Below are 27,412 nucleotides of genomic sequence, written 5' to 3'. Positions count from 1 at the left end.
ATCATATATATATTTGTTATATATATATATATATATATCATCATCATCATCATCTGGACCTTGTTCCCACCCAAGGGCAGGGTGAGGAGTAGCAACATCCACACAGCCCAAGTTTGCTCAGTTTAATGGGCCATGCTTCCATTCACTCATCATTCAAGCCTCCAGAATCCTAGCTCTATCTGATATGCCCAGACCTTTCACCACTTTCTGTAGCTTCACATAAACATATCCAATAGAGTCAATCTGGATGCAGTCATGTTAAAAAGGGGTGCCAAATCCTTGAGCTTGCATTTCTTCTCACAGCATTCATCCAGCCAGCTCGATCTCTTGTCAGTCCCCTAGCCTCACCGACTTCCATACCTCTCTTCCTCACACACTTATCCACCATATCCCTGCACCTTCTCCTTGGCCTACCTCACCTCCTCCCTTCTTCAAATTCGCTCAGATGAACCTTTTTCGCCACTCTCTTGTTATCCATTCTCTTTGCATGGCCATACCATCTCAGAACACTCTCTTCGATTTTGGTGTCCACAGACTTCCTCACCCCTCATCTTTCACGAATCTCATTATTTCGTATCCTATCCACTCTCTGTACTCCACATACATTCCACAGTAGTCGCAGCTCCACTGCTTTCACTCTTTTTATTTTCATGCCACACCATAGTGTCACATACATATGTTAAAGTTGGCACTAACACTCCTTCATGTAAGCCTTGCACGGCTGCAACACTCAGGCCTCTGTTTCTTATGAAGGCCTTCATAGCACCAGCTACTGTCCCTCCATGTGTCACTCCACTTTTAACTTCGCTTGCACATTTTTCTCTCGTTTCTATCACTGTACCCAGGTATTTGAACACTCTCACCAACTTCAGTCTCTCCATTCACTGTAACATCACACTTGGAGTCACTTTCTTTCGTGATTACCAACACTTTACCCTTTTCTACATTTACTTTCAAGGCATGATGCCCACAAACATCAGCAAAACTGTGCACTAGTCTACCAAGTTCTTGTCCGAGATTTGCCAGCAGTACTTCATCATCAGGATACAACAAATTTGAGATATTCCATCCTTCACCATTAATTACCAACTGCCATCCCTCTCTCCATTACTTGTGTTTTTACTTCTCTCATCACCCCATCCATATTTATATTGAACAATCATGGGGACGTCACACATATGTATATTAGATTATATATTTAAAATACACACATGCATAAACATTAAACCTTCAGTTTTCATGTACCCAGTATGCACTAAACACACTTTGCATGGGCAGATGACTCCTGACAAGCTTCATTACTTGCGGGGCAGGGGGTGGGTGGTGGGGAAACAGTATGTTTGAGATAATCCCAGAATTCAACCCCTATCCACTGCCATCCCCCCAAAATTTCCACTGTCAGATTCTCTGTGATCCTGAGGATTCATTGCCTTGCCTCAAGTTATGTGTTACCAAGCTTTATTTGTGTCCGAGTGTGGAAGACAAAAAGACAGGTGACCAGCAGAAAGTAATCAAATGTAAGAGGATAGTACACTGTCAGTATGTGAACGTATCTTATTTAGTGTCTATCACATCTGTTAAATCAAGCAGAGGAGAAGTAATGCAGGATGGATTCAAGTTTTCCCAAAGGGTGTCATTTGAACTCAGATTGTTACAGTGAATGGCAGAAAATATTAGGAGTAGCTGTTGGAAATCACACAGTTTTGTGACTTAAACTTGTGCTGTGAGAAAGGAGATTCTCCTGTATCTTCAAAGTTTGACCTGTAACCTGAACTCTGCCTTTAGCTGTGGAATTCTTCGTACAGTCACTCCAAGTCTGAATGCACACGGAAATAACAGCATTTTTACTTTGTAAAATAATTAAATGGAGTCATCATCCCATCCCTTGTTCCTGTCTACAATGGAATGAGGAAAAAAAAAGTGTTTTAGCAGCAGAAACCTGGAATCTTTCTTCATGTTTGACTTGGGTATTTATATATTGGGTTGTGGACTATGTAAATATTTTTATCAGATATTTAATCTGTAAATGATGACCTGATCATTACTTTTGTTTGTTTGTTTGTTTGTTTTTTTATGCAAATATTGTGTGTTGTTGAATCATGACAGCATAGTATTTTCAGTTTGGAGTTCTGACTGGCCTAGAGCCCAAACTTGGCCGCAGACTGAGTGAGCCTCTGATTGAGATTATTAGCAGGTACTTTTTTAAAGACCATGTTAGTGAGGTTGATCTTGGCTATTCACTCCTTTATTGTAATTATAAGAAGCTTCAGCCATTGTAGCAGTAGTAATAAGCACTCGTTGCAACCTTCCTATTCTGGTATTGAATCTTTATATGCTGTATGCTTGCTAAACCTAAATACAACTTGACTTTTTTTTTTTTTTCTTTTTTTCCAAATTGGATGTCATTTTCATCAGGTAAAGTAAGTCATTTGGGATCAGAACATGAAACTGTGCTGAAGTCTGACAGATGGAATCAGAAGTTGAGTTCATTTGGGCACCCATGTCCCTGAGAATACAGATCTTTAGTTGCAAAGTATTTAATGCTGGTTTCATGTAGCTTGAATTCTCATACACAGGTTTCCTCTTCAGTGTATTTTATCCAGTACTAAGCAATATGAATTGAGTGGAATTTAGTGTTACATAAACTATTAATTGTTATTAGATGCAAAGCATCATGTTTGATTTTGATGTACATTTGGCTGGTAGTATGTACGCTAAACATAATTCTCGTTAGGCGTGCAGATGGTTGTTACAGTATTAGCTTTCTGTGGTTGTAGATGTTGTTACCAGTATTGGTAATTGTAAAATACACCAGAAGCCTCTTTTACTCGGTTTAAGTTGAAAAGGCAAGCAATAGAGAAATGTACTGTGCAAGTATTGGAATGATTTAAAATATTTGCAGGAATCTTTATGAATATTAAGTACCGGTAGTCTCAGTAATACAATAGAGTATTTTCAGATATAGATGACTGGTGTTAGAAAGCACAGTATAAGCATATAGGCATTTTATATCACAGACTTACTTGTATAAGGGGCTTTCTGTGATGCTATTTGGTGTTACCGTATAGGCTGTAAGATGTACTGATGAATTGAGTCTCTCTCCCTGCAGTTTGGCGCCCTGACCCCTCTAGAGCCTCGGCTAGGCAAGAAGTTGATTGAACCACTGACAAACCTCATCCACAGGTATATTATTGTAATGCAGGCAGTCCTTGTCATAAATTACACGTGCTTTCCAGAATATCACAGCTTCTTCTATACAGCTGGTACTGTACAATACTGTAAATTGGGGGAGCCAACGAATCTGTTGTGTAGGTAGCAGTAGAGCTTAAGTTAGGCAGTTTTTCTTTAATTCACTGTGGACTTTTTATCAAAAGGAACATGAAAAATGTAACCTATAATGAAGACTTAGTGTACTATACTAACAATTTGGACCAGCTCTAGTAGCATTGTGATTGAGAAGAATACCTCTCCCATCCATCTATCATCCATTCCTATGCTGCCCCATGAGGAACGTAGGAACCCGGGGCTAGGCAAGTTGGTCCTGACATTTAAGATGAGAGTGACCAGCGTCACTCATCCCTGAATGGCATTACGTGAGCAATAAACCCCAACCACTCGGATATAAACTTGTACAGGCTCAATCCAATTGGAGCACCTTAATTACCCACTAAACCACCAGGCACCATAATATGGTTGTATGGTTACCACCCAGCATAGTAAATGGTTTCCTAGTGTACAGAAATCATTTGGCTTGTCAATCAGTGTAAAGACACCCATAGGCAGAAGGAAGAGGAAAGAATGAAGGAAAGAAGGACAGAAAAGGGAGCGTAAAATCACCTGTAGGCAGATGAAAGATTAAAGAATGAAGGAAAGAAAGACAGAAGAGGAAGGAAAGAAGAGAGGAAAAGGCAGACACTCAAAGCAGCACTACATTGAGTGGATGGTGAGTGCCCCCACCTACCACTATCTTCCTAAAGAATACTGTACCTTTAACTTAAGAATATTTGGTATCTGGTATGACCCCTGTCCAATTCAGTGTAAGAAAGTTACTCTTTTTATGGTGTATAATTTAACCACTTACCAGTAACTCTCATGGTGTTTCATACATTCAGTTATTATTACCATCAGTTTATTTTACCTGGCATGATAAAAATGTTTTGAATAGCAGTTAGAGATAGCCATCATTAATCTTTTCACTACCAGGGATCTCTCTTAAGTTGTATACTATGGTCTTACATTCAGGAAGATTTAAAAAAAAAAAAAAATCCTTGGGTGGAAGGATTCAAAGGGTTAGGCAAATGACCTGTATTGTATCACTTTGAACCCTCCCTGTCCAGCTTTGCTTGTAGATAATTGATCAGTGTAAGTATATAACTGCTTTCACCTACAATATTGAGTATATTTATGAATTAATACATGAAATTTTTAATAACTAATGAAGTATTTCTATACTCATGTTAACTGTTTTGCAGTTTAAGCATTCATTGTTGTTTGTGAACTTGAGGTCATTGTAAGTCTTTTATTTGTTGTCAGGTTTGTCAGAGATTTTAGTATACATATGTATGTTAGAGAATTTGAATTACCAGTGATTTCATGAAATCCCTCAGGAATTTGTGAAATGAGTTTAAATTAAGATAGGTTAATTAAGGGTAGGTTAATTTAGACTGCAGTGTGGTTAGGCTGGGATAATCTAGGTTAAGGTTAGGCTAGGTTAGTGGAATAATTATATGAATGTTAAGTTACATTAAGCGCTCATCTAAATTAACCTAACCTGACCTAGCATAACGTGACCTAAACCTAACCTTGATTATCTTAGCCTAACCTAACTGCAGTCTAAATTAACTCTAATTAACCCATTCTAATATAAACTCATTTAGCAAATTCCCCAGGGATTTCATGAAATCACTGGTGACACAAATCCCTGCAACATATACAGTAAATTGATTCAGTGATAGTTGGTGATGTGCAGATAGGGTATGTGTTTTTGGAAACCGTTTTCATTGCATTTTTGAGTAGGGTAATGCTTTTATGTATATACTGTGTAATAATAATAATTATATATATATATATATATATATATATATATATATATATATATATATATAATATATATATATATATATATATATATATATATATATATATATATATATATATATATATATATATATATATATATATATATATATATATATATATATATATGTATATGTATATAATATTGATCCAGTGACCTCTCCACAGCACTTCAGCTATGTCACTGCTGTATGAGTGTATCAACACAGTCATTGCTGGTAAGTTCAGCAGGCTACATCCACAACTTGTGTATTGTGTTTGGATTGTCCTCAACATGTGTTAACATATTTAGTGGATATGGGGAATCTGTACTTACTCAGTGTATTTTAGGCTTAACTGATAAAATCAGCTAGTGTTTATCTCTGTCTTTCATTATAGTATATGCTTCTGTATTTTTTTTTTTTTTTTATGTGCAGTTTTCAGCAGTGCTTGAGGTAGTCATCTGTTGTACTGACTAAATGTGTTTGTCATTTATTGCTGAGAAAAGCGTATATGTGTAGCTTTAGCATTTCTGGCATACTTCTGAGAATGCAAAGCCAGTTATTGTTCAGTGTGGAAATAGTTACTGCAAGGTCAATGTTACTTGTAGTAGGTCGCCCTATCTCCTACCTTTTCATTCCCCAGCCCCCAGCTCACATCCCTCTCTTTCGTACATCTCTCCACTTCATCCCTCCATCTCATCCTTGGCCTCCCCCTTCCTCTCCCCCCCTCCACCTTACTCACATGTACTCTCCTCATCAGTTTCCCGCTCTCCATCCTCTCCACGTGGCCAAACCACCTCAATGTGTTTTTCCTAATACTTCCTGTCACATCCACATCCACACCACAACGCTCCTTCACTTCCTCATTTATCAGTCTATCTCTCCATATGATGCCACATGCTCCTCTCAAATAACTCAGTTCCACTACTTGAACAAGGTCCAGGCTTCACTTCCATACATTAGAGTTGGTATCACAGTGCTGCCATGCAGTAACTTTTTCACTTCCATGCTCACTTCCCTGTTTCTTATCACAGCTTTCAAAGATCCAGCAACCTTTCTTCCTTGTTGTACCTTTTCGAGGACACCGCCCTCTAAACTTCCATCCTTACTCATCACACTACCTAGGTACTTACACGTACTCACATTTTCCATTTCCTCCTCATCCAACCTCACTATACATTCAGTGATTTTATTTCTCTTGAAGACCATAACTTTACTCTTCCCTACATTCACCTTTAGATTTCATTTCTTACTCTCCCGGACTCATTCACCAAGCCTTGCAGCTTCCCTTCGTCTTCACTTGACAACACAGTATCATCTGCAAACAACAGCACAGAGAGTTTCCAAACATTGCCCTCTCTAATTAGGGCTGGTCCATCATCCACTGCCCTACATTGTATCTCTTTTATAACCCCATCCATATACAGATTCAACAATCATGGAGGCATGACATCCCAGTTTCAACCCAACCTTCAGATAGAAAAATTCACTCGGTTTACTGTACACACGCACCGCAGCCTTAGCACCCTCATACATACTCTTCACAGCATTCAGCAACTTCCCATTTACTGCATATATTCTTAATACTTTCCACAGTCCTCTATCCACCCTGTCATATGCTTTCTCCAAATCCATGAAGGCTGCATACAACATCTTTCCCTTCAAAAGAAACTTTTCCATTAAAGACCGAAGAATGAATATTTGGTTTGCACAACCTCTTCCATTCATAAAATCTCCCTGTTCTCCAAGTAATTCCTCTGTTATTTCCCTGACTCAGTCTGTAAGTATCCTGCCATATACTTTTCCTCTTACACTAAGATGACAAATGCCCCTATGATTACCACACACTTCTTTTTTCCCCTTTTCCTTTGTACAGTGGAATAATTATACCTGACTTACAGTCTTATGGGACTTTATCTTCCTCCCAGGCCAATCTGCACATCTTCCACAACCATTATACTACTATCCCCCATGCTTCAGCATTTCACCACACACTCCATCAGTTCTTTGGGCTTTCCCCATTTTAACTTTCTTCATTGCATCCATAACTTCCTTCCTACTGATTTTGCCCTCTCTTCTCACATCCCTCCTTCTCCCAGCCATTCCCCAGCCACTTATACTCACATTACTTTCATACTCTATGTTCAACAATTCCTTAAATTGTTCTCTCCATCTGCACACTTTTTTTTTTTCCCTTCTCCACCAGTAATCTATCAGTGGCGACCATCATCCTCTCACTTAATGTAGTGCTGCCTACTTCTTCCTTAGCCTTTATCATTCTTTTTCTGTGCCTGCCCTCCTCTCTTCCTATTTCTACCATCTTTCCTGTCACTTCTTATTGCTTTTCTTTCCTTTGCAGGTGGCTTTACATTGAGTGACAAGCCAAATGGTTTCCTGTTAGCCAAGAAACCATTTACAACGCTGGGTGGTAACCATATAACCAAACCATACATGCTCCCTACGTGTCAACAAGTGGGTTGGTGGAGGGTTAGTGCCCCTCCCCGTAAAGCAAATAACTCAAAGTCAAATGGCCACCCCTTACGGGATTATGGCATCTGGCAATACAGTAGATAGATAGATGGATTATCTTTCGCCCCCCGACTGACTTCTTTAATACCCTGTCTAACTCTCTTTACCTCTTTCCAGAACATTTTCTTACTAACCAGTGTAATTTAATGGCAAAAGCAAGGGATTCGTTTCAACACAACTCATTTTGAGAAGAGAGGCTTTTACTCCACAGTATGTCTTAAATAATCATGAAACCCTTCCTGAAGCTTCAAAAATGTTTGCTTGTAGTGGATATCTGGTCAGGTCTGTAGTTCTGTACACATGGATGGGCTCATTCTTCAACCTTGTGAATGTAGTCATTCTGTTTGTAATGACTGTACTTTTGCTTATCTTTGTTTGATATTCTTGCTGAATACCTTGCAGTCTCCACTGTGTGCACTGGAGCCTTCCTCATATTGTCTGCATCTGTTTTCTTGGATGGTAAGCCTGGCTGCTTCAGGATGTGGGTATTTCATTTAGATTTATTTGTGTGGTAGAGTAGTAGGTGGTTGGCTATAACTTGTCATGAAAAGTGTTGCCTTAGTGAAATGTGGCTACAGACTTGGTAGCTAGGAAGAAAATTTGTTACAAGTAAGCAATTAAAGCAGTGACATAAGCATACTAGGTGACTTAGAATTATTGCACTCATGAGAAAAGAGAGTGATTCAGGCCATGTGCAGGGAGCTGTTGGGTCAGTCAACTTGCCACATTGCTAATAACTTAAGGAACTAGAAGTTTCTTACAAGCATCATGGATTTACGGCCTCTCTATCTTTCTCGTCAACTTGGGTTTGTGTCTAGGGGAATTCTTTCCTTCCACTGGACCTGTTCACACCAGTGTATGGTTTTGTCCTAAAAAATACTTTTACTACAGTACTTTCTATCTATCTATCTATCTATAGCCCGACGCCCTAATCCCGCAAAGGGTGGCCGCAGACAAAACGCCTCCAAGTCACTCTGTCCCCCACCATTTGACTCCCCTCCCCCCAACTCACCCCCCCCTCCCTCATATACCTCTCAACTCCATCCCTCCACCTCATCCTCGGTCTACCCCTCCCTCTCCCTCCCTCCACCTCACCTACATACACCCTCTTAGTCAGTCTTTCATTCTCCATCCTCTCCACATGTCCAAACCACCTCACTGTATTTCTCCTAATCTTCTCAACCACATCCACATCTACCCCACAACGTTCCTTCACTTCTTCATTCGTCAACCTGTCCCTCCACGTCACTCCACATGCTCCTCTCAAGTAACTCATTTCCACTGCTGTCACTCTTGACTTGACTTGACTTGTTCCCCTCTTGCAAGGTCCACGCCTCGCTTCCATACGTCAGGGTAGGGATCACAATACCATCATGCAGTGACTTCTTAACTTCCATACTCACCTCCCTATTTCTCATCACTGCTTTCAGTGTGCCAACAACCTTCCTTCCCTGCTGTACCCTTTCACGTACTTTTTCCCTCAAAGTTCCATCCTTGCTCATCACACTACCCAAGTACTTGAATGCACTCACATTCTCCATATCCTCACCATCCAACCTCACTGCACACTCTGTGACTTCATTCCTCTCAAACACCATAACTTTACTTTTGTTTACATTAACTTTCAGCTTCCTCCTCCTACACACTGTCCCAAATTCATTCACCAAACCTTGCAACTCCCATTCATCTTCACTCAACAATACTGTATCATCAGCAAACAGCAACTCCAGAAGCTTCCAAATCTCACCCTCATTCATTAGGGCCACCCCCACATCCACTGCCCTACCTTGTACCTCCTTTACAACCCCATCCATATATATATTAAACAGCCATGGAGACATTACACACCCCTGTTTCAGTCCCACATTGAGATCAAAGAACTCACTCAGCTCACCATCCACTCGCACTGTAGCCCTAGCTCCCTCGTACATACTCTTCACAGCACTCAACAATTTCCCCTCCACTCCATATATTCTCAATACCTTCCACATACCTTTCCTATCCATTCTGTCATAAGCTTTCTCCAAGTCCATGAAGGCAGCGTACACTTTCCTTCCCTTTTCTAGATACTTCCCCACTAAACATCTTAGAACAAATATCTGATCTACACACCCTTTTCCCTTCCTAAATCCCCCTTGTTCTTCTCCAACTAGCTCCTCTGTCATATGCCTAACCCTATCAATGAGTATTCTACCATATATTTTACCAGTCACACTAAGAAGGCAAATACCCCTATGGTTACCACATACTTCTCTCTCCCCTTTTCCTTTGTACAGAGGAACAATTATACCTGATTTCCAGTCCTCTGGAACCCTTCCCTCTTCCCAAGCCAATCTACACAACTTCCATATCCACTCCACAACAGTCTCACCCCCATACCTAAGCATTTCACCACACACTCCATCAATTCCTGGGGCCATTCCCAGCTTAATCTTCTTCATCGCTTCCACTACTTCCGACCTACTGATCTCTTCCTCCCTCCTCTCATCTCTTCTTCTCCCAGCCATTCCCCAACCACTTATACTCACACTGCTCTCACTCTCTACATTCAACAAATCCTCAAAGTGCTCCTTCCATCTCCTCAATTTCTCTCTTCACCAACAATCTATTATTCCTATCTTTCACTCCCCTACTATTTCCCCTTTCACACTGCCTTACTTTCTTTACCTCCTTCCAAAACAATTTCTTACTCTCCCTCCATTTCACACTCAGATTCCTCCCAAACTCTTCATCCACTTTCTTCTTACTCTCCTTCACCAGTCTCTTAACCTCCCTTCTCCTGATCACATATACCTCTCTCTTCTCTCTCTCATCTTCTCCCCTACCTCTACTCACCAACCATTCACCATATGCCTTCTTCTTTTGTTCCACAGCTCGTTTCACCTCATCATTCCACCATGCTGTCCCTTGCACACCCTTGCATCTCCTCCTCACTCCACAAACTGCCTCACACGCTGCGCTTATCTCTTCCTTGAATATCTTACATACGTCTTCCACCCCTTCCATCTGCTCTGGCTCATACCTTCCCAATCTTTCTTCCAATATGCTCTTATACTCTGTCCTCTTCTCACTATCTTGCAATTTCTCCACTCTTCTCACAGGAGCTGCTTTCTGATAGAGGAAATGTAGGTCCTTTGGGATGCAAAAGTTAGTTTGTTTTTGTATCTGTTTAAAACAGGATTAAGTTTTCTTTAAAGCAAGATTAATATTTGCCATATGCTATACAGTAGATGAGTCGAACTGGTACATTGACATATGGTTACTCATGAATATACAGGTACTGGAGCTTTTTGTTTATTAGACCATATGTTGCATAGTTGATGAATATGTAGGAAGCATTGCATTTTGTACTCCCTTTGCTGTTAGCAAACAGAAGCACCATATGATACTTTAATATTTCAAGCAAACAAACAACTGTGCTGGCAACAGTGAGAGTTTCTTCTTCTTATTATTATTATTAGTGAGAGACTGATGAGGAGAGTGTATGTGAGTTAGGTGGAGGGGGGGGAGAGGGAGGAGGAGGCCAAGGATGAGATGGAGGGATGGAGTGTTAGAGGGGGGGGGTGAGCTGGAAGCAGGGCAGTGAAATGGCTTGGGACAGGACAACATGGAGACGATTTGTTTGTGGCCACCCCTTACAGGATTAAGGCGTCTGGGACTAGATAAATAGATAGATAGACCTTTTCTACCATGTCGTTAAAGATAATGATCTTGTACTGATATGTTTTTTTCTCTTTTTTCATGTCTGCTCACAGTGCTCATTTCTATTTCTTCAGGGATGCCAAACCACAACGCCTCCATACAGGTACCATGCTTATGTTCTTTGTCCATATGCATATTGTACTTGACAGAAAATATGAATGTTTTGATTTTTAATGACAGTTCACATAGCTAATAATGCTTTTGCAATACTGCTGTATTGAAAATGAGGCCCTTAGTAATATGCTGGGCTATCCGCCAAAAAAAGAAAAAAGAAAAACGTGATCAAAGTTTTGCAATCATCAAACTGTCCTGGCTCTGCAACCGCTAGAGCTATCATGTTTTTTTTTTTTTTTTTTTTTTTTTTTTTTTTTTAGATGTAGCTTAATGTATGTACTTTCTAGCAATAGCCTCATACATGTGTTATCTATAAGTATTCATATTAATATTGTGTGGTGAAGCAAATTATTGTTCACTGCAGTTGGACCGAACCTCTTATAAAGTTATTTAACTATTATTAACCTCAGAAATATGGAATAGAGTTTAAAAAGACTTCAGTATGATCTCCGTGAAGTGTCATAGTGTCAGTGAAAGATAAAGTGGCTCTGACATTTTAATACAGTATTTGGGCTCGATTTTAGCAGTTTAAAGGTCGGATAACCCTGAGCGTGTTTTTTCAAGACCAAAAAAAAACAATATCTTCACAAACAGCACGAGAAAAAAAAAATGATGATAATAGGTTTAGTAACATAATAAGGAAGCATTCAAGGTAAAGGAATAATGTAGGAAAGACCCCAAACCTGAAATATTTTGACAGTAGCCAGGGAGGCAGTGTTCTGTAAACATAAATAAACATAGACAGTATTCTGTAAACATAAGAAACAGTGACAATGGTGATGTTAATATCGAAAGAGTAAGATAAAAAAAATAAATGTATAATATAAATAATAGTAATCCATCCATCCATCATCCAGTCCTACATTGCCCCATGAGGAGCGTTGGAGCCCGGGGCTAGGCAGGTGGTCCCGACATTTAAGATAAGAGTGACCAGCCTTACTCATCGCTGAGTGGCATTACATGAGTAATAATAATAATAATTATAATAATAATAATAACAATAATAGCACTGTTCATGGCAAGACAGAGAGGCAGACTGAGGGAGAGAAAACTGTCTCACATTTGGCTTTCCTAACCCACACGGTATACAGCTCGGCTTGTGATCGGACAGTTCTAGAGAATGGCAGGAAGGTACACGTATCCCATTCAAATACTAAGTGCTCAGTTCATTATTGGTGTATTCCATAAGGCCAATTGTTTTGGGTTACTTGAGAGAAATTTTGACCTTAATGCAAATGGTATACCGGGTACTGCTCCTGTCTCCAAATTTGTCACAGCTCGATATAATAGTAAATCTCTCCTTTCAGTATAAGGCCCGTAGGTAAGAGTTACTTGCTAGGAAATTCACCTTAGTATACCGGGCCATGCTTGTGCACCCACCATGCCTTCAAGCCAGATGGGCAAAAATTTGTGTTATTGCTCCGTACTTTCAACCATATTGGTGGCTGTTTTCTGGAACCCTTTCACTTCCCCCAATACAAAGGAATGTTATAGGAAAAATATGGCGGCCTTAGCTCGAATTTGGCCGTGATGGCATATAGCCTGGTCCAGTACTAGGCGCCTCAGATACAGTATGTAACTCATTTCATATATAATTGTGGACTGATAGATTACCAGTACAGTACATTAGAAGTGATTTGGCTATCTTGATATGAAAGAGGCATGTGTGGGTGAGTTGGAGGATGGAAGAGTCAGGAAAGGTCAAGAAGAAGGTGGCTGGATATGGTAAGTAAATATGTGAGAAAGTTAGTTATGTTGAGGAAGCCAAAAGAATTGATGGATAGGTCTTGGTCTCTTCAGAATAATACAACACAGACTTGGTAGTGGATGGATAGACAAATAAAAATAAATGAATTGAGTATATGTGAGGATGCACATGATAAAAAGTTGCACCACATTTTTCACTTGGCAGTTGGAATGGTCTGCAATGTATCCCAAAGTTGCCATTATTTATGTGACCCCATGCTCATGTAGCTATTATTCTGATGGGCTGTAGGAAACTGGCCACTGTTATGAAATTGAGGTGCTTGTCTTCATGTGGTGGCACCAGTCTGGTTTTATAAAAGCTTCTCACATCCCCCAATACCCACTGAAAGGAGGATGTTGGATTGCAAGTACAGGGCAACTTCAGCTTGCAGTGCACTGAGTTCACACCCAGATGACCCTGGGTACACAACAATGGCAAGTGTGTTCTCATGTGTCACCTTACAGGATAGTACAGAGGGTGAGGTCAGGAGAGGAGGCAGCTTTGCTCAGCCAGTGTGAAGGTTTTGTAGTTATTCAGGATGTTTTAATGTTCAAGTTTCTTTAATATGAGTTCTTCTCAGCTGTGTGTGTGTGTGTGTGTGTGTGTGTGTGTGTATATGTGTGTGTGTGTGTGTGTGTGTGTGTGTGTGTGTGTGTCTGTGTGTGTGTGTGTGTGTGTCTTTAGCTTGTGTGCATCTGTAGCCGTGAAGAGTCCCTTTCATTAAGGTCACTGGCAGTTATAGGTTAGGGATGTTCTGGAGTGAGGTGAAGAATAGTGTATATTCTGGGAGCATGATGAGTATGCAATTGCTGACCATATTTTGTGGTACATTGTGTATTTTTATATGGAAGCATTTTCTGTGGCATTGTCATTCACCTGTTTTATTGTGTTTTCTGTGTGGTGCTTGTGAGTTGAAGTTTTTGTGCAGTATGTTCATAATGAATCAGCCTCCTGTCTTTTTTGTTTGTTCTGTCTTGTCTGAATGCAGTATAGCTGGATTACAGTACTAGAATTTTGTGTAAGCCAAGTCTCTCATTAGTGCTATGTCGATATAGCATTGTTGGAGGAAGTTACCAAATCGTGTGGCTTTTGTGTTAACTCCGTCATTGTTTAATTTTGAAGTCTCCTGTTTGTGTTTGTATGTTTGGTCTGTTTTTGTTTTAAATGTTGCGGTAGCTGTATGTTCATTGTAAAATGTACTTTGTGTGTTTGTTGGCTGATTGGTACAGCCAAATCCAACCCTGCTTTGCCGTGGTTGCATTTGACTAACCAGTATGTGGCTGTCATGTGACTTTTGCATATTGGGTGTATGTTTGTGGGCCAGGATTGGTTTTAATGTTTCCAGCTAAAAGGAGTAAGAAGGACTGGGAGGCAAGAGTATGTGCAGACCCACTGAAGAGAAAAACTAAAAAGTGTTTCTCCAGGAATGCAGCATTGATCCGACACTGCAGTCTATCACCTTTGTTTTGGGGGATGGAGAGAGAATGGAGGAGAGTTTGTATAACCAGGCAGCTCTGACACTAAGGTATATTGTTGCATCACATGAAGACGTTCCCCTCCAGCATCATGAAGCACAAAAGGAGAAAGGATTGTCATTACTCTATGTGGATGGTATGCATGTGATGTGGAGCTCAGAATTTTGATACATGAATAATGAATAAGTGAATGTGTGGCCTGTTTAACAGGGCAGTGTTGATTGTTGTAATAGTGTACAGTATTCAGTATTGTTGCAAAATTCTAGCCACTTCCACTTCATTTAGTAGTGGGAATTAGGATTGGGATGATGATGTACAGCAGCAAACAGAATACGTATCACGTTGCTTTCCACACTTGTAATTCTGAAACACAATATGGGCCACCCTGTGATGATAATGCAGGTACGATGTGGTACTTTTTGGTACTCGAAATGAAATAAGGTGTCATTATATAGGACGTTAGAAAGTTTGAGTTGCCAGTGTAATTGATTCCAATGGTTACTATTTTTTTTTTTTTTTTTTTTTTTTTTTTTTTTCAGGTACACTTGATAAAAAGAAAAATATCATTACACAGGTGACTGATGGTTTCACAATGAACACTTGCTTATTATGTTTTTTCTTTAGTCGAATATTTTTGAATGAACTGCCTACTTCATATGTTGTATAATGTTCTGTCTTCATGTCATATTGATTAAATTTTGGGCCATGTACAACTATAAGTAGTTATTAGAGAACAGAGTAATCCCTTTACTATCAGATGTAATAGAGCCAAAAGCACGTCCGGAAAGTGGTCCCGTCCGGAAAGTGGGCTCCTGGCTGCTGGACTGGTACTTAAGGACCCTAACCCAGCCTAACTTTAAAAGCCACCTAATTTACTCCCTACTGGACATGCATAGCACCTATTTAAACCTATTTAAGACCTGTTCACACCAATAATGGACATAAAGCATGAAATAAATGAAAAGGAACCAAAGAATGAGGAATTAGAAGTGACTGTACCTCAGCCAGGGTACTTACAGCAAGTCTGTGGCCGCCGTCTCTAAGGCTTTGGCAGTGGTGAAAATGCTCTTGAAGCACATACAGTAATCCAGTGTTGTGCTGCACTTACAGTAATTCTTTGCATTGTGAGTTACATTTGTTTTACACTGCACATTGTTAACTGCACCCTCCAGTTTCAACTGCCAGTTTGCACTCCACAGTTAATCCTTTGCACTCTAAATTCTAATTTCTTAACACGGCACAACACTGTAAATTCCCCTGTGGTCTACTGGCGAGATATTTCAGTTTATTCACTGTTTATTCACAAAAAACGAGCACGTGTGGCATCTACTGCGATAAGCATCTACCTGCGATCAAAGTTAGGCAGTGACTGTTGGTTACGAGGAATTTCCTCTTCACCCTTCCTCCCTTCCTTCCTCCCCTGTCAGGGGAGGAAGGAAGGGGTGAAGGGGCCATGGTGTAAACAGCTGTTCGGAGCCGTGCGGCAATTTCAAATTACAGGAGGAAAAAACATCGGATTTGAGGTGGATTTGTTTCTTTTTTTGGCCATTTTTGGGTTCTGAAGGTCCAGGCCCACAATATCCGGTAAGTGGGGTGTCCGGAAAGTGGGTGTCTGGATAGTATAGGGATTACTTTTCATGTATTTTTTTGCACTGTTTCAAACTGTAGGAGAGAAAGTTGTAAAGATCATATTTTGATCAAATGTACATTGTACTTCTTTTAAAGTGCAGTATTTTGACGAGCTTTCTCGCTGACTTTGCAATTTTCTTTTGGGTATGCTCGTTTGATATTTGTTTCAGTGATATGTCCTTGGTTTAGTGAAATAATTATTGCACAGGAATTCAGTCTTTATAGATTTGAAGTGAGAGCAGGAATGAGAGAGTGCTGTGTTATTACTGCATAGTTGTTTAAGTGTTGTAAGGACAGTGTTTTTTTAAATATGAAAGTGGGAACAGAGGGCTCAAGAATAAAAATAAATCGGGATAGGAATGTGTGGAGAATTTTAACTTTGGTTGTTGTTGGGGATGGTGTATTGTTGACAGTGAGGAACATCAGAGGATGGTGTATGGGTTAAATATTTCATGTAAGAGAGAAAACTGAAGATAAATGATGTAAATTAAGTTAGTGAAGTATAGAGTTTGTAATCTCATGAATCAGTTAATGATATAGAGTACCAGAAGAGCAAGACCTGTTATGTCAAGACAGACTTCATAAGATTAGAGCCATTTTGCTTATTATCCATCTATCCATCATCCAATCTTATGTTGCCCCATGAGGAGCATAGGATCCCAGGGCTAGGCAAGTTGGTCCTGACATTGAAGATGAGAGTGACCAGCCTCACTCATCCTGGAGTGGTGTTACGTGAGCAATAAACCCCAACCACCCCGTAGATATAAACCTTTGCCGGCTCAATCCGATTGGAGCACCATAATTACCTACTAAACCATCAGGTGCTGTAATTTGGTTATATGGTTACCACCCAGCGTAGTAAATGGTTTCGTGGTGTACAGGAAACCATTTGGCGTGTCACTTAGTGTAGAGTCACCCATAGGCAGAAGGAAAAGGAAAGAATGAAGTAAAGCACCACAGGCAAGCAGTGACCTCTGTAGGGCTGGCCTGTTCAGTGAACTGATGTTCACTTGTGGTTGACAGTGCCTTGCTACAGTGAGGTGTAGGGAAGAGTGTAGAAGTTTGGTTCGTGGATGGATGCTGCTTTTGTCGTGCTCCACTCAGATAGCTTGGCCACAATAGCAGGATCCTTTCCATTCTGTTTTTTGGTTATATGGCTACTTCCCAGCATTGTAAATGGTTTCCTGGGGCACAGGAAACTTCTAAGCCTGTCACTCAGTGTAGGCCCACTGGAAATGGAAAGAAGAGTAATAAAAAGTGACACTGGGGAAGTGGAGGGGTAGGAAGAGAGGAGGGCAGACAAGGAGATAAAATGATAAATGTGAAAGTAGGCAGCACTACATCAAGTGAGTGGATGATGGTTGCCACCACCTACCACTAATTATAGTGTTTAGTGTGTGCTCGTAAGAGTTTGAGGGGCTTCAGTCAACCATGGAAAAGAGTTGAATGTACCGTGATTGCACTAGTGAGTATTTTTTTTTTACTTGGTATTGGGGCATTATGAAAGGCAGCTAAAGCACTGCTGGCAAAATTTTGCACTCATACTGTTCCCTCCAGTTACTGGCATATGAACATGCAGCCACACAATCCCCTGTCCTCTCCTTTGTCAGTTTGGCTATCACCTAATAGTTAATCACTTATTTGGTCAAAAGTCAGGGAAAATGGAATTCCTATGTCCTAATCCCTTCTTGTGTGTGTGTGTGTGTGTGTGTGTGTGTGTGTGTGTGTGTGTGTGTGTGTGTGTGTGTGTGTGTGTGAGTAACACTTTTATAGTTATTTTATCCAGCCACAACTTGACATTTTCAGATGTTGTCTTGCAAGGTGAAAATCTGCACAGTGCAGTAGCTACAGCATATTACCTTTTTTTCATTATTTTCAGTTATGTGTTCAGAAGCTGAGAATTCTCATTGAAGACTCTGACCAGAACTGTAAGTACCCTTTGATATTTATAGCAATGTGTTTTTTGAAAATAATATCCTTGTGTGTGTGTTGTCACATGCAGAATCAGCTGTCACAGTTTCACAACAGCATAGGCCCTAATTGAGCAATTTATACTGGATAAACCCCATGCGGGAAAAAAAAAAAAAAATCCTGACTAGATTTTGTACATTCAGATGAGTGAGTTGCTGATTGCACCAATTTTCTGGTCATTTTAAATATTAAATATTAAAAGGTTTTGGCGATTTTAGTGTAGCTTGAATGGCCAATAGTGATGATATGGCTGTCATGCTTACCATATTTTCTATATCAGTATATGAGTATATATGCTTTGTTGGGTATCGCGATGCGAAGTAAATTTTATTCATGCTCGTAAAGTACAGGAGTGATGAAAAGATATAAATTATAAAGGAAGAAATACAGTAATAATAATGGCTAATTATATATTGCCATATTGAGATACTTGGAGGGCTGAAGAGTAAGAAGTGGTAAAACAGTAGACAGAAGAAAGAAAGGAATCAGTGAAGGAGCAATGACAGTTCTGTAGTAACAAAAGAAGAGAGGGGAGATACAGTGATAAGAAGAGTTAAAGTAAGGCATGTAATGACAGCCTTCTTTTGAAGTCAGGGATTTGCTTTACAAATTACAAATTTTCTGATGCAATTGTTACTGCAAATTGGCTGAATGGGCAGATTAGCCTTATATAGTGTAATGAAACTACCCCATCTATAGCCAGATGCTATCTGGATTAAGTTGCCTGACAATAGCCAGATAGGCAAATAAAATGGGATTACCATTTTCGGGCATTGGGGCTTGAGACGAAGCTAATTTAGTACAAAAATTTTGTGGTAGGTTACAGACCTATGACCTTCATGGCACTTACTGATACGTAGTAATTAAAAGTGCTGATGTTAATTTTTTAAATTTATTGCTGTATAGTATTGTACGTTACTGTATTTTCTTTGTTTTCATTAACATGCTGAGGCTTACAGCCAGTCCCTCAGGTTTTTTCCAAAATTGAAATATGAATCTTTGAAATTACAGTGTTCCATTGCAATAAAATTCTGTAAGTGAAGTGTGATGGGTAATGATATCAGGTGAAAGCATAGCATTGTCTCTCTGTATGGTTATGTTGCCAGATGGCCAATCTTTAAGTTGTGTGGGTCTGTACTCAGTCTTTCCAGCTCACTCATGGTCTGTAGTTTTTCATTTTCTCATGAGCTTTGCATCTTTCCCTTCTGTTGGTTTACCTTTCATTCTTCTTGCATTCCTTTCCTTTGGGTCATCTCACTACATTTCTCTTAGCCAGATTTGCAACGTGTGCTTCCCTCCACTCCACTTTGTTAGTGGACTCTTTCTTTTGGTCATCCAGCTTTATCAGTAGCACCATTTACATGCAATGAACCCATCTCTCTTATATTCAATCATAGCTTTTGTACTTCTTTATTGTCCAGATAAGTTGACAAAACTCATTTGTAGGGATCTCTTTGCTGCCTGACTGTCACTCTTGGGAGTACTGTACAGTACAGTCTTCACACAGCATGAGATAGGTTATGTGGAATCTCCTGCTAAATCAAGCCTGTGTTAAAATGTGACAAATGTTTACATTTCAGGGGGTTAGGTTCTGGGAATCCCATATTTTTTCTTAATATATATAAAAAGCAGTTACTATCAGTATGCCACGGACACCTGCGGCAGCATGTTTAGCCGGTTGGGTCACTGCTTCCCAGTCCAACATAGCTGAGAGGTCTTTTCTCCCCAGCCCACCATTATTGTAACCACCTAGGATTGCCGTTAAACCTAACTTTGAAAGCCCCCAATACCAATCAGGCAAAAACTTCTGTCAGCCTGTGAAAGAATTGCTGCCCAGCATCACTAACATTTGGTCATAAAAAACTAATTGTACAAAGTGATTTTTAAAAAATGATCATCATTCATCACTAAAGGAAAAAAATAATGAAATCATCAGCATAGAGTGACAGCACAGTTTCTGCATTAAACATGAGTGCAGTAATTCTGAACAATAAACAAGTCAGCCAGACAGTATAAATTTGTGTGAAAACATAATTCACAAGAAAAGAACTCACATAAGTATCTTACCTAATTTTTTAAGTCATCATATAAACTCATCACATAATGTTAGCTAAATTTTTAAACCCCAAATCAGTCAGGTCAACAGAAGTTGGTCACTATTCCCTGTTATCACTTATTGCACGAAATGTGAAAATCTTAAATTTACTTCTCTCACATTGTTAACTTCTTTAATTTTTTCCACTTTCCAACAAGGAGCCTATACACATCATAAACACAACCAACTCACTTTTTTCTGATTGTCCAAATGCTACTCTCGTTCATATTAAGCTTCTTCGCTACTAATATTTTCACATTTTGTTAGGAAATCATGCTTTTCTTGAGTTTTTAGTAATAAGTTAGCACTTTCACTGTGGGGAGGAGCACTTGTTGGGCACTTAGGGATAGTGAGTTAATTTGGAACTGCATGGTCATAGTTCTGGGATTAAATAAGGAGCCAAAAAAATTGCTTCTAAACACAACAAGGAGTGAGGAAAGCAGGTATAGGATGGGTGGACTTGGGTTGCAGAGCTCTAGCAGCGAGCAACAAAAGCACAACACACAGATTGTAAACAAGCGCAGCCATCTGGAATATGATACCAACATGCACCCATTTTGTTTCTCCCAGACGGTTGATTGATAGTCTTTTATTTTTTTTTTTAAAGAAGGGGGAAAAAGAAATGTTCGTGGTTTTTAAGATCGCTGCTTCCCTCTTTCTTAAATCGCAGCTCTACTGTATTTGTCACCTTCTACTTTACTGGACCCTATCCTCACATCATGCTACTTACTGCATTTCTTACCATAAACTCTACAGTAAATATATTTCATATTTCATGATACTTTTCATGACAGTACCAAAGAGTTGGGTTATAAAATGGTGCTGTGATGAAGTATATCCAGAAATATCCACACCTGAAAGAGTTTTATTATTGCAATAGTCAAAAGCCATATAAAAAATTTTGATTACTTGTGTACATGTATGTGACTTTGCTGTAATCTGTTTTCATGTTATATTATACATCTTAAATAACAAAAATTTTCATGTTACACCAACTGAATGTGCAGTTTTGAAGTGCAGGTTGGTTTGGCTTAGCTTGAGGTGTGACTCACACTCCTCAGGTTTATGTAATTTGAATATGCAGTGTCCAGTATGTTGGAAGTTATTGGCAGAATTTCAGTATCTTTGATAAATACCTTAATCTTTAACATTTTTCCCATTCCACTCCTTCTCCAGCTTACCATCCAGTTCCAGTCTTGTCTGGCTTTCAGAGTTCTTAATGCATATTCTCAAGAACTTTTCGGATTCAGGGTATCTTCTGTAGTTCCAGAGTTATCAATTTTTTTTGTGAGCATAACTTACATGACTGAGACAGACACACCCAGGAACATCCAAAAAAATGGTTTTATGTACATTGAGAGCATTGACACCCTGAGGGGTTCAAAGACTTTGAAAGTGTTAAGTTTTCTGTATGTACCTAATTTCATAGCACTTCTTTCATAGCCACCAAGTGCATGGATATGTACAATAATGTACCTGCTGTCCTGCAACTTACATATTATAATTCCTTTTTATGGATGTAAGTGCAAGACACATTTTCAGCACATGCATTACGGTATTCTTCAGATTCATTGTGTATAACTAATTCTTCCCTGTGAAACTGGTACATCACTTTAGGAGGAAGTACAGTATCAATTCATCATCACACTGGTCTTGTTGTGTCAAACTTTAGAGTGGAGGGAAGGATCATCTCACTTCTGGCTTGTCAAGGATGTATGTGAGTTTACTTTTGTGGGTAAGAAAATTATATACTGCTTTTAATGTTTATTACAAAGAGTAAGCCAAAAAGAGGTTGATGAACTCTTGTGATCTAGCAGGAGCAAAATTTACACATGCTCATTGTCCATTAAGACACTTGTTAGCTAGCCACTGTTCGCTCAGACTCTGTACAGGCTTGCCATTTAGGATTTACTCTCAAGTTTCACCCATGTTTGTTGGTCATTTATTTGTTTATTTGTTTATTTGTTAAGGAAAAAACGAATCCCTTCCAAAAAGTCATTATTAATAATTGCCCTTTTTAGATATCTGAAGACATTGTGTTTAAAAGACTGTAGTTCAAAGTTAGGGGAAAGACAGACTGAGCAAGGCTGTTCCAGAGTTGACTGATTTGTACATGAAGTGCTGAAAACCCAGTTAACATTTGCTTTAGATAGGGGGACAGACTTGCCTTAAAATTTATTCTTGTTACCTCGGATGAGTCAGTTCAGCTTAGGAGAGACTTTCTGAGCTTCACAGTTAGAATTCCTTCTGAAGCTGAACAAAACTGTCTTGTGGTAGCAGGAACAAAATATGAACAGGATCATCATAATGAATGAGTTAATGTGTACCTGGCATTAAGTTATTCACTGCCGTTGGCATTTGTGGACGACTGTGTCACTGCTATTGGTGTTTGTTGACGTCTAGTCACTGCCATTGGCATAAGATTAATAGGCTTTGTAAAAAGCTATGGGCAGAAGGGAGTGAACAGTCAAGGTTGTATTCTGTCTATAGGACCCCTCATCTTTCCCTCTTGCACCTCAGTGATCATTATAGTGATATTTTTTTACATAGGACACATATGAATGTGATTTTGGTATTAAGCAGTGTACTAAGATGTACACTGTATTAAAAATTTATGTATCACGATATTAACACTTTCGTGGTCTTTGGACGTGGATCTGTGTCCAACCTGAAAGTGTCCAAGCAGCTCTTTATATGCGGATCCGCATCCAAACGAAGAATTATTCACCATAAATCAGGAATTGCATCCAGTATCCTGAAATTTGGTCATATGTTAGCCGATTGAATTTCTTGTTTAGTGATACTATTTTTATTCATAGGAAGATTCGAAAACATGACCAAAAAATGCCCAGAAAAAAAGTGGTACAAACATTCTCTTGTGCTCTTTCAACTTATACTCGTCATAACTATTTTACTTTATACCATATCACTTTCTATTTTCTTTCATCATATTCTACAAAGTCTCAGCTTTCTAACAGTATAAAAAAAAAAGCAAATCCACTAATCCAAATAGTTCGGCGTGAAAAAATGATCAGAATAGAAAAAAATGGGTGTGTGGATTTGGTATAAACATTCTTATGCGCTCATTCAACTTTTACCTGTCATAACTGTTTTACTTTATACAATATCACTTTCTTTTTTCCTTTTATGTTATTCTACAATGTTTTACTTTATACAATATCACTTTCTTTTTTTCTTTTATGTTATTCTACAAAGTCTCCCCTATCTTATGGTAAAAAAACAAATCTGCTATTCCAAATATTCTGGTGTGAAAAAATGCTCGGAAAAGAAAAAAACTCAAACGCATGGTGGGGCAGGGAGGGAGGGAGAACTGTTGATAGCTTTAGTAGAAAGAATAATAATAGTTATCATCTGCTATATCTGCTGCAGAATGACCAGAAAGAATACTTGACTTGAAGGAATCAGAATCAGTGTTATTTATTTCATTAAGAATGGCTGTTCGTGGTATATTCTACTACTACAGTATATTGATAATGCTGCTTCACTTATTAGGAACACAAATGTAATTATATTCACTGCATAGATATAAGGATAAAGTCTTTAGAAGGGCAGTATAGAAGTTAAAAAACATTAGAGGAAGACAGCAGCAGTCATCATAATTGGAAAGATGTGGGAAAGTGTGTAGAAAACAAATAAAGTTTGTAATGAAAATAATTTAACTTGGAATGGATGAAGTGACAAGGTGCAGAAATTCAAGTTTAATATGGCAAGGGCTGGTGGGCTGAGGTTGGTGGGAGCTAGTGATGAAAGACGACCTGTAGTCAGTGATGCATACCCTGGAGCAGAATGTGTAGTGACCCCCAAGGTTTGGTAATGTGAGGTTGGCTCATGTGAGGTTGGGGAAGGAGGGGAGGTTGGTTGGTCAACAACCCTGGAAATGACAGCTTGTCACAGCAACATAATTTGGGCTTTCTCACTCAGGAGAGTAGCAACCAGCTATTGCAAAACACTCTGATATGCTTACCAGTGCTGTTATAATATCCCTTCACTTGACTCAGGAGTGATGGTACTGTGTGAGTGAACTACTGATTACCAATTCCTGTTAGTGGAAAAGTGGGTTTGGGACAATACCAGAAATCCCATTCTTATACTCAAAAGAATATAATTATATGAATTGATAGGTTCATTTATTTGCATTGCTAAATCCATTTGTAAGTCGTTTTTTTGGATACATGGTGAATTTTCTATGCTGCTTTTTCAGTTGTTGTTGATTGAAAATCCTGTATATATTTACAAAATCATGAAAAGTCTTAGTCTTTAATATAAATCTTTACATTTCCACATGATTTTACATTAACTTAGCAGAAACCTGTTAAACCCATCACACTTTCAGTCAATAACATTACCCTTTTCTCTTGTTTTGTAGTAGATGCTCAGAAAGACAACGTAGGTGTGTGGTAGTTTGATATATTTCTTATCAGTGTTTGAGTGATCTTGCATGCCAGATTTTCTTCTACATTTCCTTTCCCATGTTTATCATGATAGCATATACTTTCTGTTCTCTTTAATTTAGCATGAAATGAAGATAGCTTTAATGAGCAGGAGTAGTCTCCTTAATTGTTGTCTTTACTGTTATTGCAATGTTTTTATTCCAAATGAGCTGGGGCTCATTGACCTCATGGTATATATGTATTATTGTAAAGATCAGTTAGCACATACCTGACGTTGGTGATTAGCTCTGTTGTATGTGTTCAAGTTGTGCATTATGGGCCCTGAAGGGCAAATAATCTGTAAGACCAGAGAACATCAATTTCTGTCGCTGGAGAAGTGACCCCCACCCAGTGCTTCACACATGGATATAGGTGTAGAAGGCTTTCGAAGAGTAAGAAGAACTCATGGTATAACAAACATAGATGCTTACATAGAGTTTTAAAGAGAGTAAGCCGTTCATGCTTGGGTCCACCTTTTGCATTGGAACATTTCTTTCCTAGTTGCTTAATCTATAATATTTAGATCAGTCCCTTTAATCCTGCAGTCCTTTCTCAGGACCTAATCCAATATTTTCCTTGACCATCCACAGGGGTGTTCTCTTCCCTGTTTAAGTCTCTGCAGAGCTTCTCAAAGTTACTCTGACACATAACTTATTTGATATACAATATTATGACTTTCCAAGTGATCAGTGTTTTGGCAACATATCCCTGTTGTAAAGTAAGGGATCGCTGTATAACACTGCACATCATCAGAATTACTGTACCTGCATACTTACGGTTGAAATGATTTTAGCTAAGGCTTTGTAGTGTCAAATTTTAACAGATAAATGAAGCATGTTTAGGCAACAGCATTATCCTTGCAGCAAAAATGTATAATTGAATTCTGTAATATATTAGTAAATGGTTTCTCTCTTTGAGTATTGCAGTGCACTATAATATCTGTTGTATCTTTCTCAGTGGTATTACTTGAGCCTTTATTAGGCATAGTCTGTGAAGTTTGTCACTCGTTAACCCATTGAGGGTTAGTAACATTTCACCTCAGCATCTACCAGTGCTATTCTGTAGAGTCTCTGCAGGAAAATATAGTTGTCATGTATGATGAACTGTACAGCTACAAGGCTACTCTTGAGTGTCATGTGTTATTCATTGTTATATAACAGTTCATTTATTTAATCTTTGTTAACTTGGAAGACCAAAGCACATAACAGCTTTATACTATTTTGCACGTAATACTCTATAAGCATATGTATTATGAATAGTACAGGTACCTGTATAAATATCCAGAATGCTCATCAGAAACCATGTGATTAGAACTCAACTGTTACAATTTGGGGCTAAGCTTTGATTATATTACTGTTTACTGTTGTGTATGCTATGATAGTTATTTTGTGATATAAAGTAATTTCTTTATACTATAGTACAGTCCTGTATTTCTGTATACTACCAGTTCAGGTTAATGATTGGGAACTTTCTATAAAGCAGCACAGCTCTTTGATAACTGATTCAGAGATCTAAGAAAAACTTATTTGAAAAGAAGTGGAGTCCCACTGTGATGTAATACCTTAGTTGTTGAGTTCAGAAATCACTGCCAGTTTGAGCAATTACTTGGATTGCTATTTTCTTATATGGTCAAGCAGGATCAAAGAGCCATACTTAAGATGTATCCACCACATGTGGAATTGGAAAAGAGGGTGACAGTGATGGTGATTGATTAAGATGAGGAGGAGGGTAAAGAATAAGATAAAAAATTAATGTTTATTACATTAGATAATCTTTTTATGCTGCTGATACTTTCACAGCTTCACTTTGAAAATGATTCTATTCAGGGGAAAATGGCTGATTCCATTACCCAGAATTGCCATGAGCCTATGCTACTGATGGAGCATGAAAGTATTAGTAAGTAGATGGATGAAAAGTTATGAATCGTTTTGAATCATGTGCTGTTGGAATTCAGCTCATTATGAAGTTTAATTTGCAATTTGCCTTGGTATCTAGCAGGGTTTGGTGGTACAGTACTGTAGTTTGATCATGGACATCCTTTGTGTGGCAGGGGCAAATGCCATGAACTGGTGATGACGTACAAGAAGAAACTTCACTGGGTAGATAAGTCATTGGGAGATCCCATTCTGTAAGGACTGTCTTTGTTGGAAAAGATTAATTTCCTTACCAAACTTATTTTTGTTGCCACAGTAGTCAGTGCTTTTTAGGGCTGTGACATCATCAATGTTTTATCAGTCTTCATGAACAGATGACACATGAATCCTTGTTGACTACAGGGTGAAACTGCCAGGACAGTTGAAAGTCATCAACTTGACTTGCACAGTGAGTGTATGAAAGGCTGTTGTAATTACTGGAAATATGATTTAAAAAAAAATAGCCAGTAATTTACTACTCCTTTCGGAGCCCCAGAGGGCCTGAGTCTAAGCAGTCATAGTCCTAATCATTTAAGCAGTAGATCACCCTACCTCCTTGGCAACATTTAAATGACAGAATAACCTCTGACTGTCTCTTAGGTATAGACTGGTGGGATGGCAAAATCCTGATCTGTTATTGTTGACATTGTTCATTGGCTTCCTGTTGGTGGAACCCCCTCCAGACCTCAATACTAAGAGCCCACAGAGTGCCACTCTTTCACTAACTGA

At 38.9% G+C, this 27,412-nt stretch overlaps 1 protein-coding gene across 3 annotated transcripts in view; it reads left to right on the top strand.

The window, feature by feature from the left end:
- Positions 1-27,412, top strand: part of g (adaptor-related protein complex 3, delta 1 subunit-like garnet) — a 66,729-nt gene that overhangs the window by 12,036 nt on the left and 27,281 nt on the right. Inside the window, exons 6-9 of one of the 3 annotated variants that reach the window (XM_080277067.1) lie at positions 3,110-3,183; positions 5,245-5,294; positions 11,363-11,391; positions 18,133-18,181. In XM_080277067.1, the coding sequence (XP_080133193.1) occupies positions 3,110-3,183; positions 5,245-5,294; positions 11,363-11,391; positions 18,133-18,181 (202 nt within the window). Of the gene's footprint in view, positions 1-3,109; positions 3,184-5,244; positions 5,295-11,341; positions 11,392-18,132; positions 18,182-27,412 lie in introns of all 3 variants that reach the window. The other 2 variants (XM_080277066.1, XM_080277068.1) reach the window with 2 other exon arrangements.

The sequence above is a fragment of the Coenobita brevimanus genome, chromosome 68 (genome assembly GCF_032717465.1).
Source record: "Coenobita brevimanus isolate Jiangsu-jjx chromosome 68, ASM3271746v2, whole genome shotgun sequence".
In the NCBI taxonomy this organism is placed as follows: Eukaryota; Metazoa; Arthropoda; class Malacostraca; order Decapoda; family Coenobitidae; genus Coenobita; species Coenobita brevimanus.
Note: the sequence above shows the minus strand (reverse complement) of the source record. Positions and strands in the feature narration are given on the sequence as shown.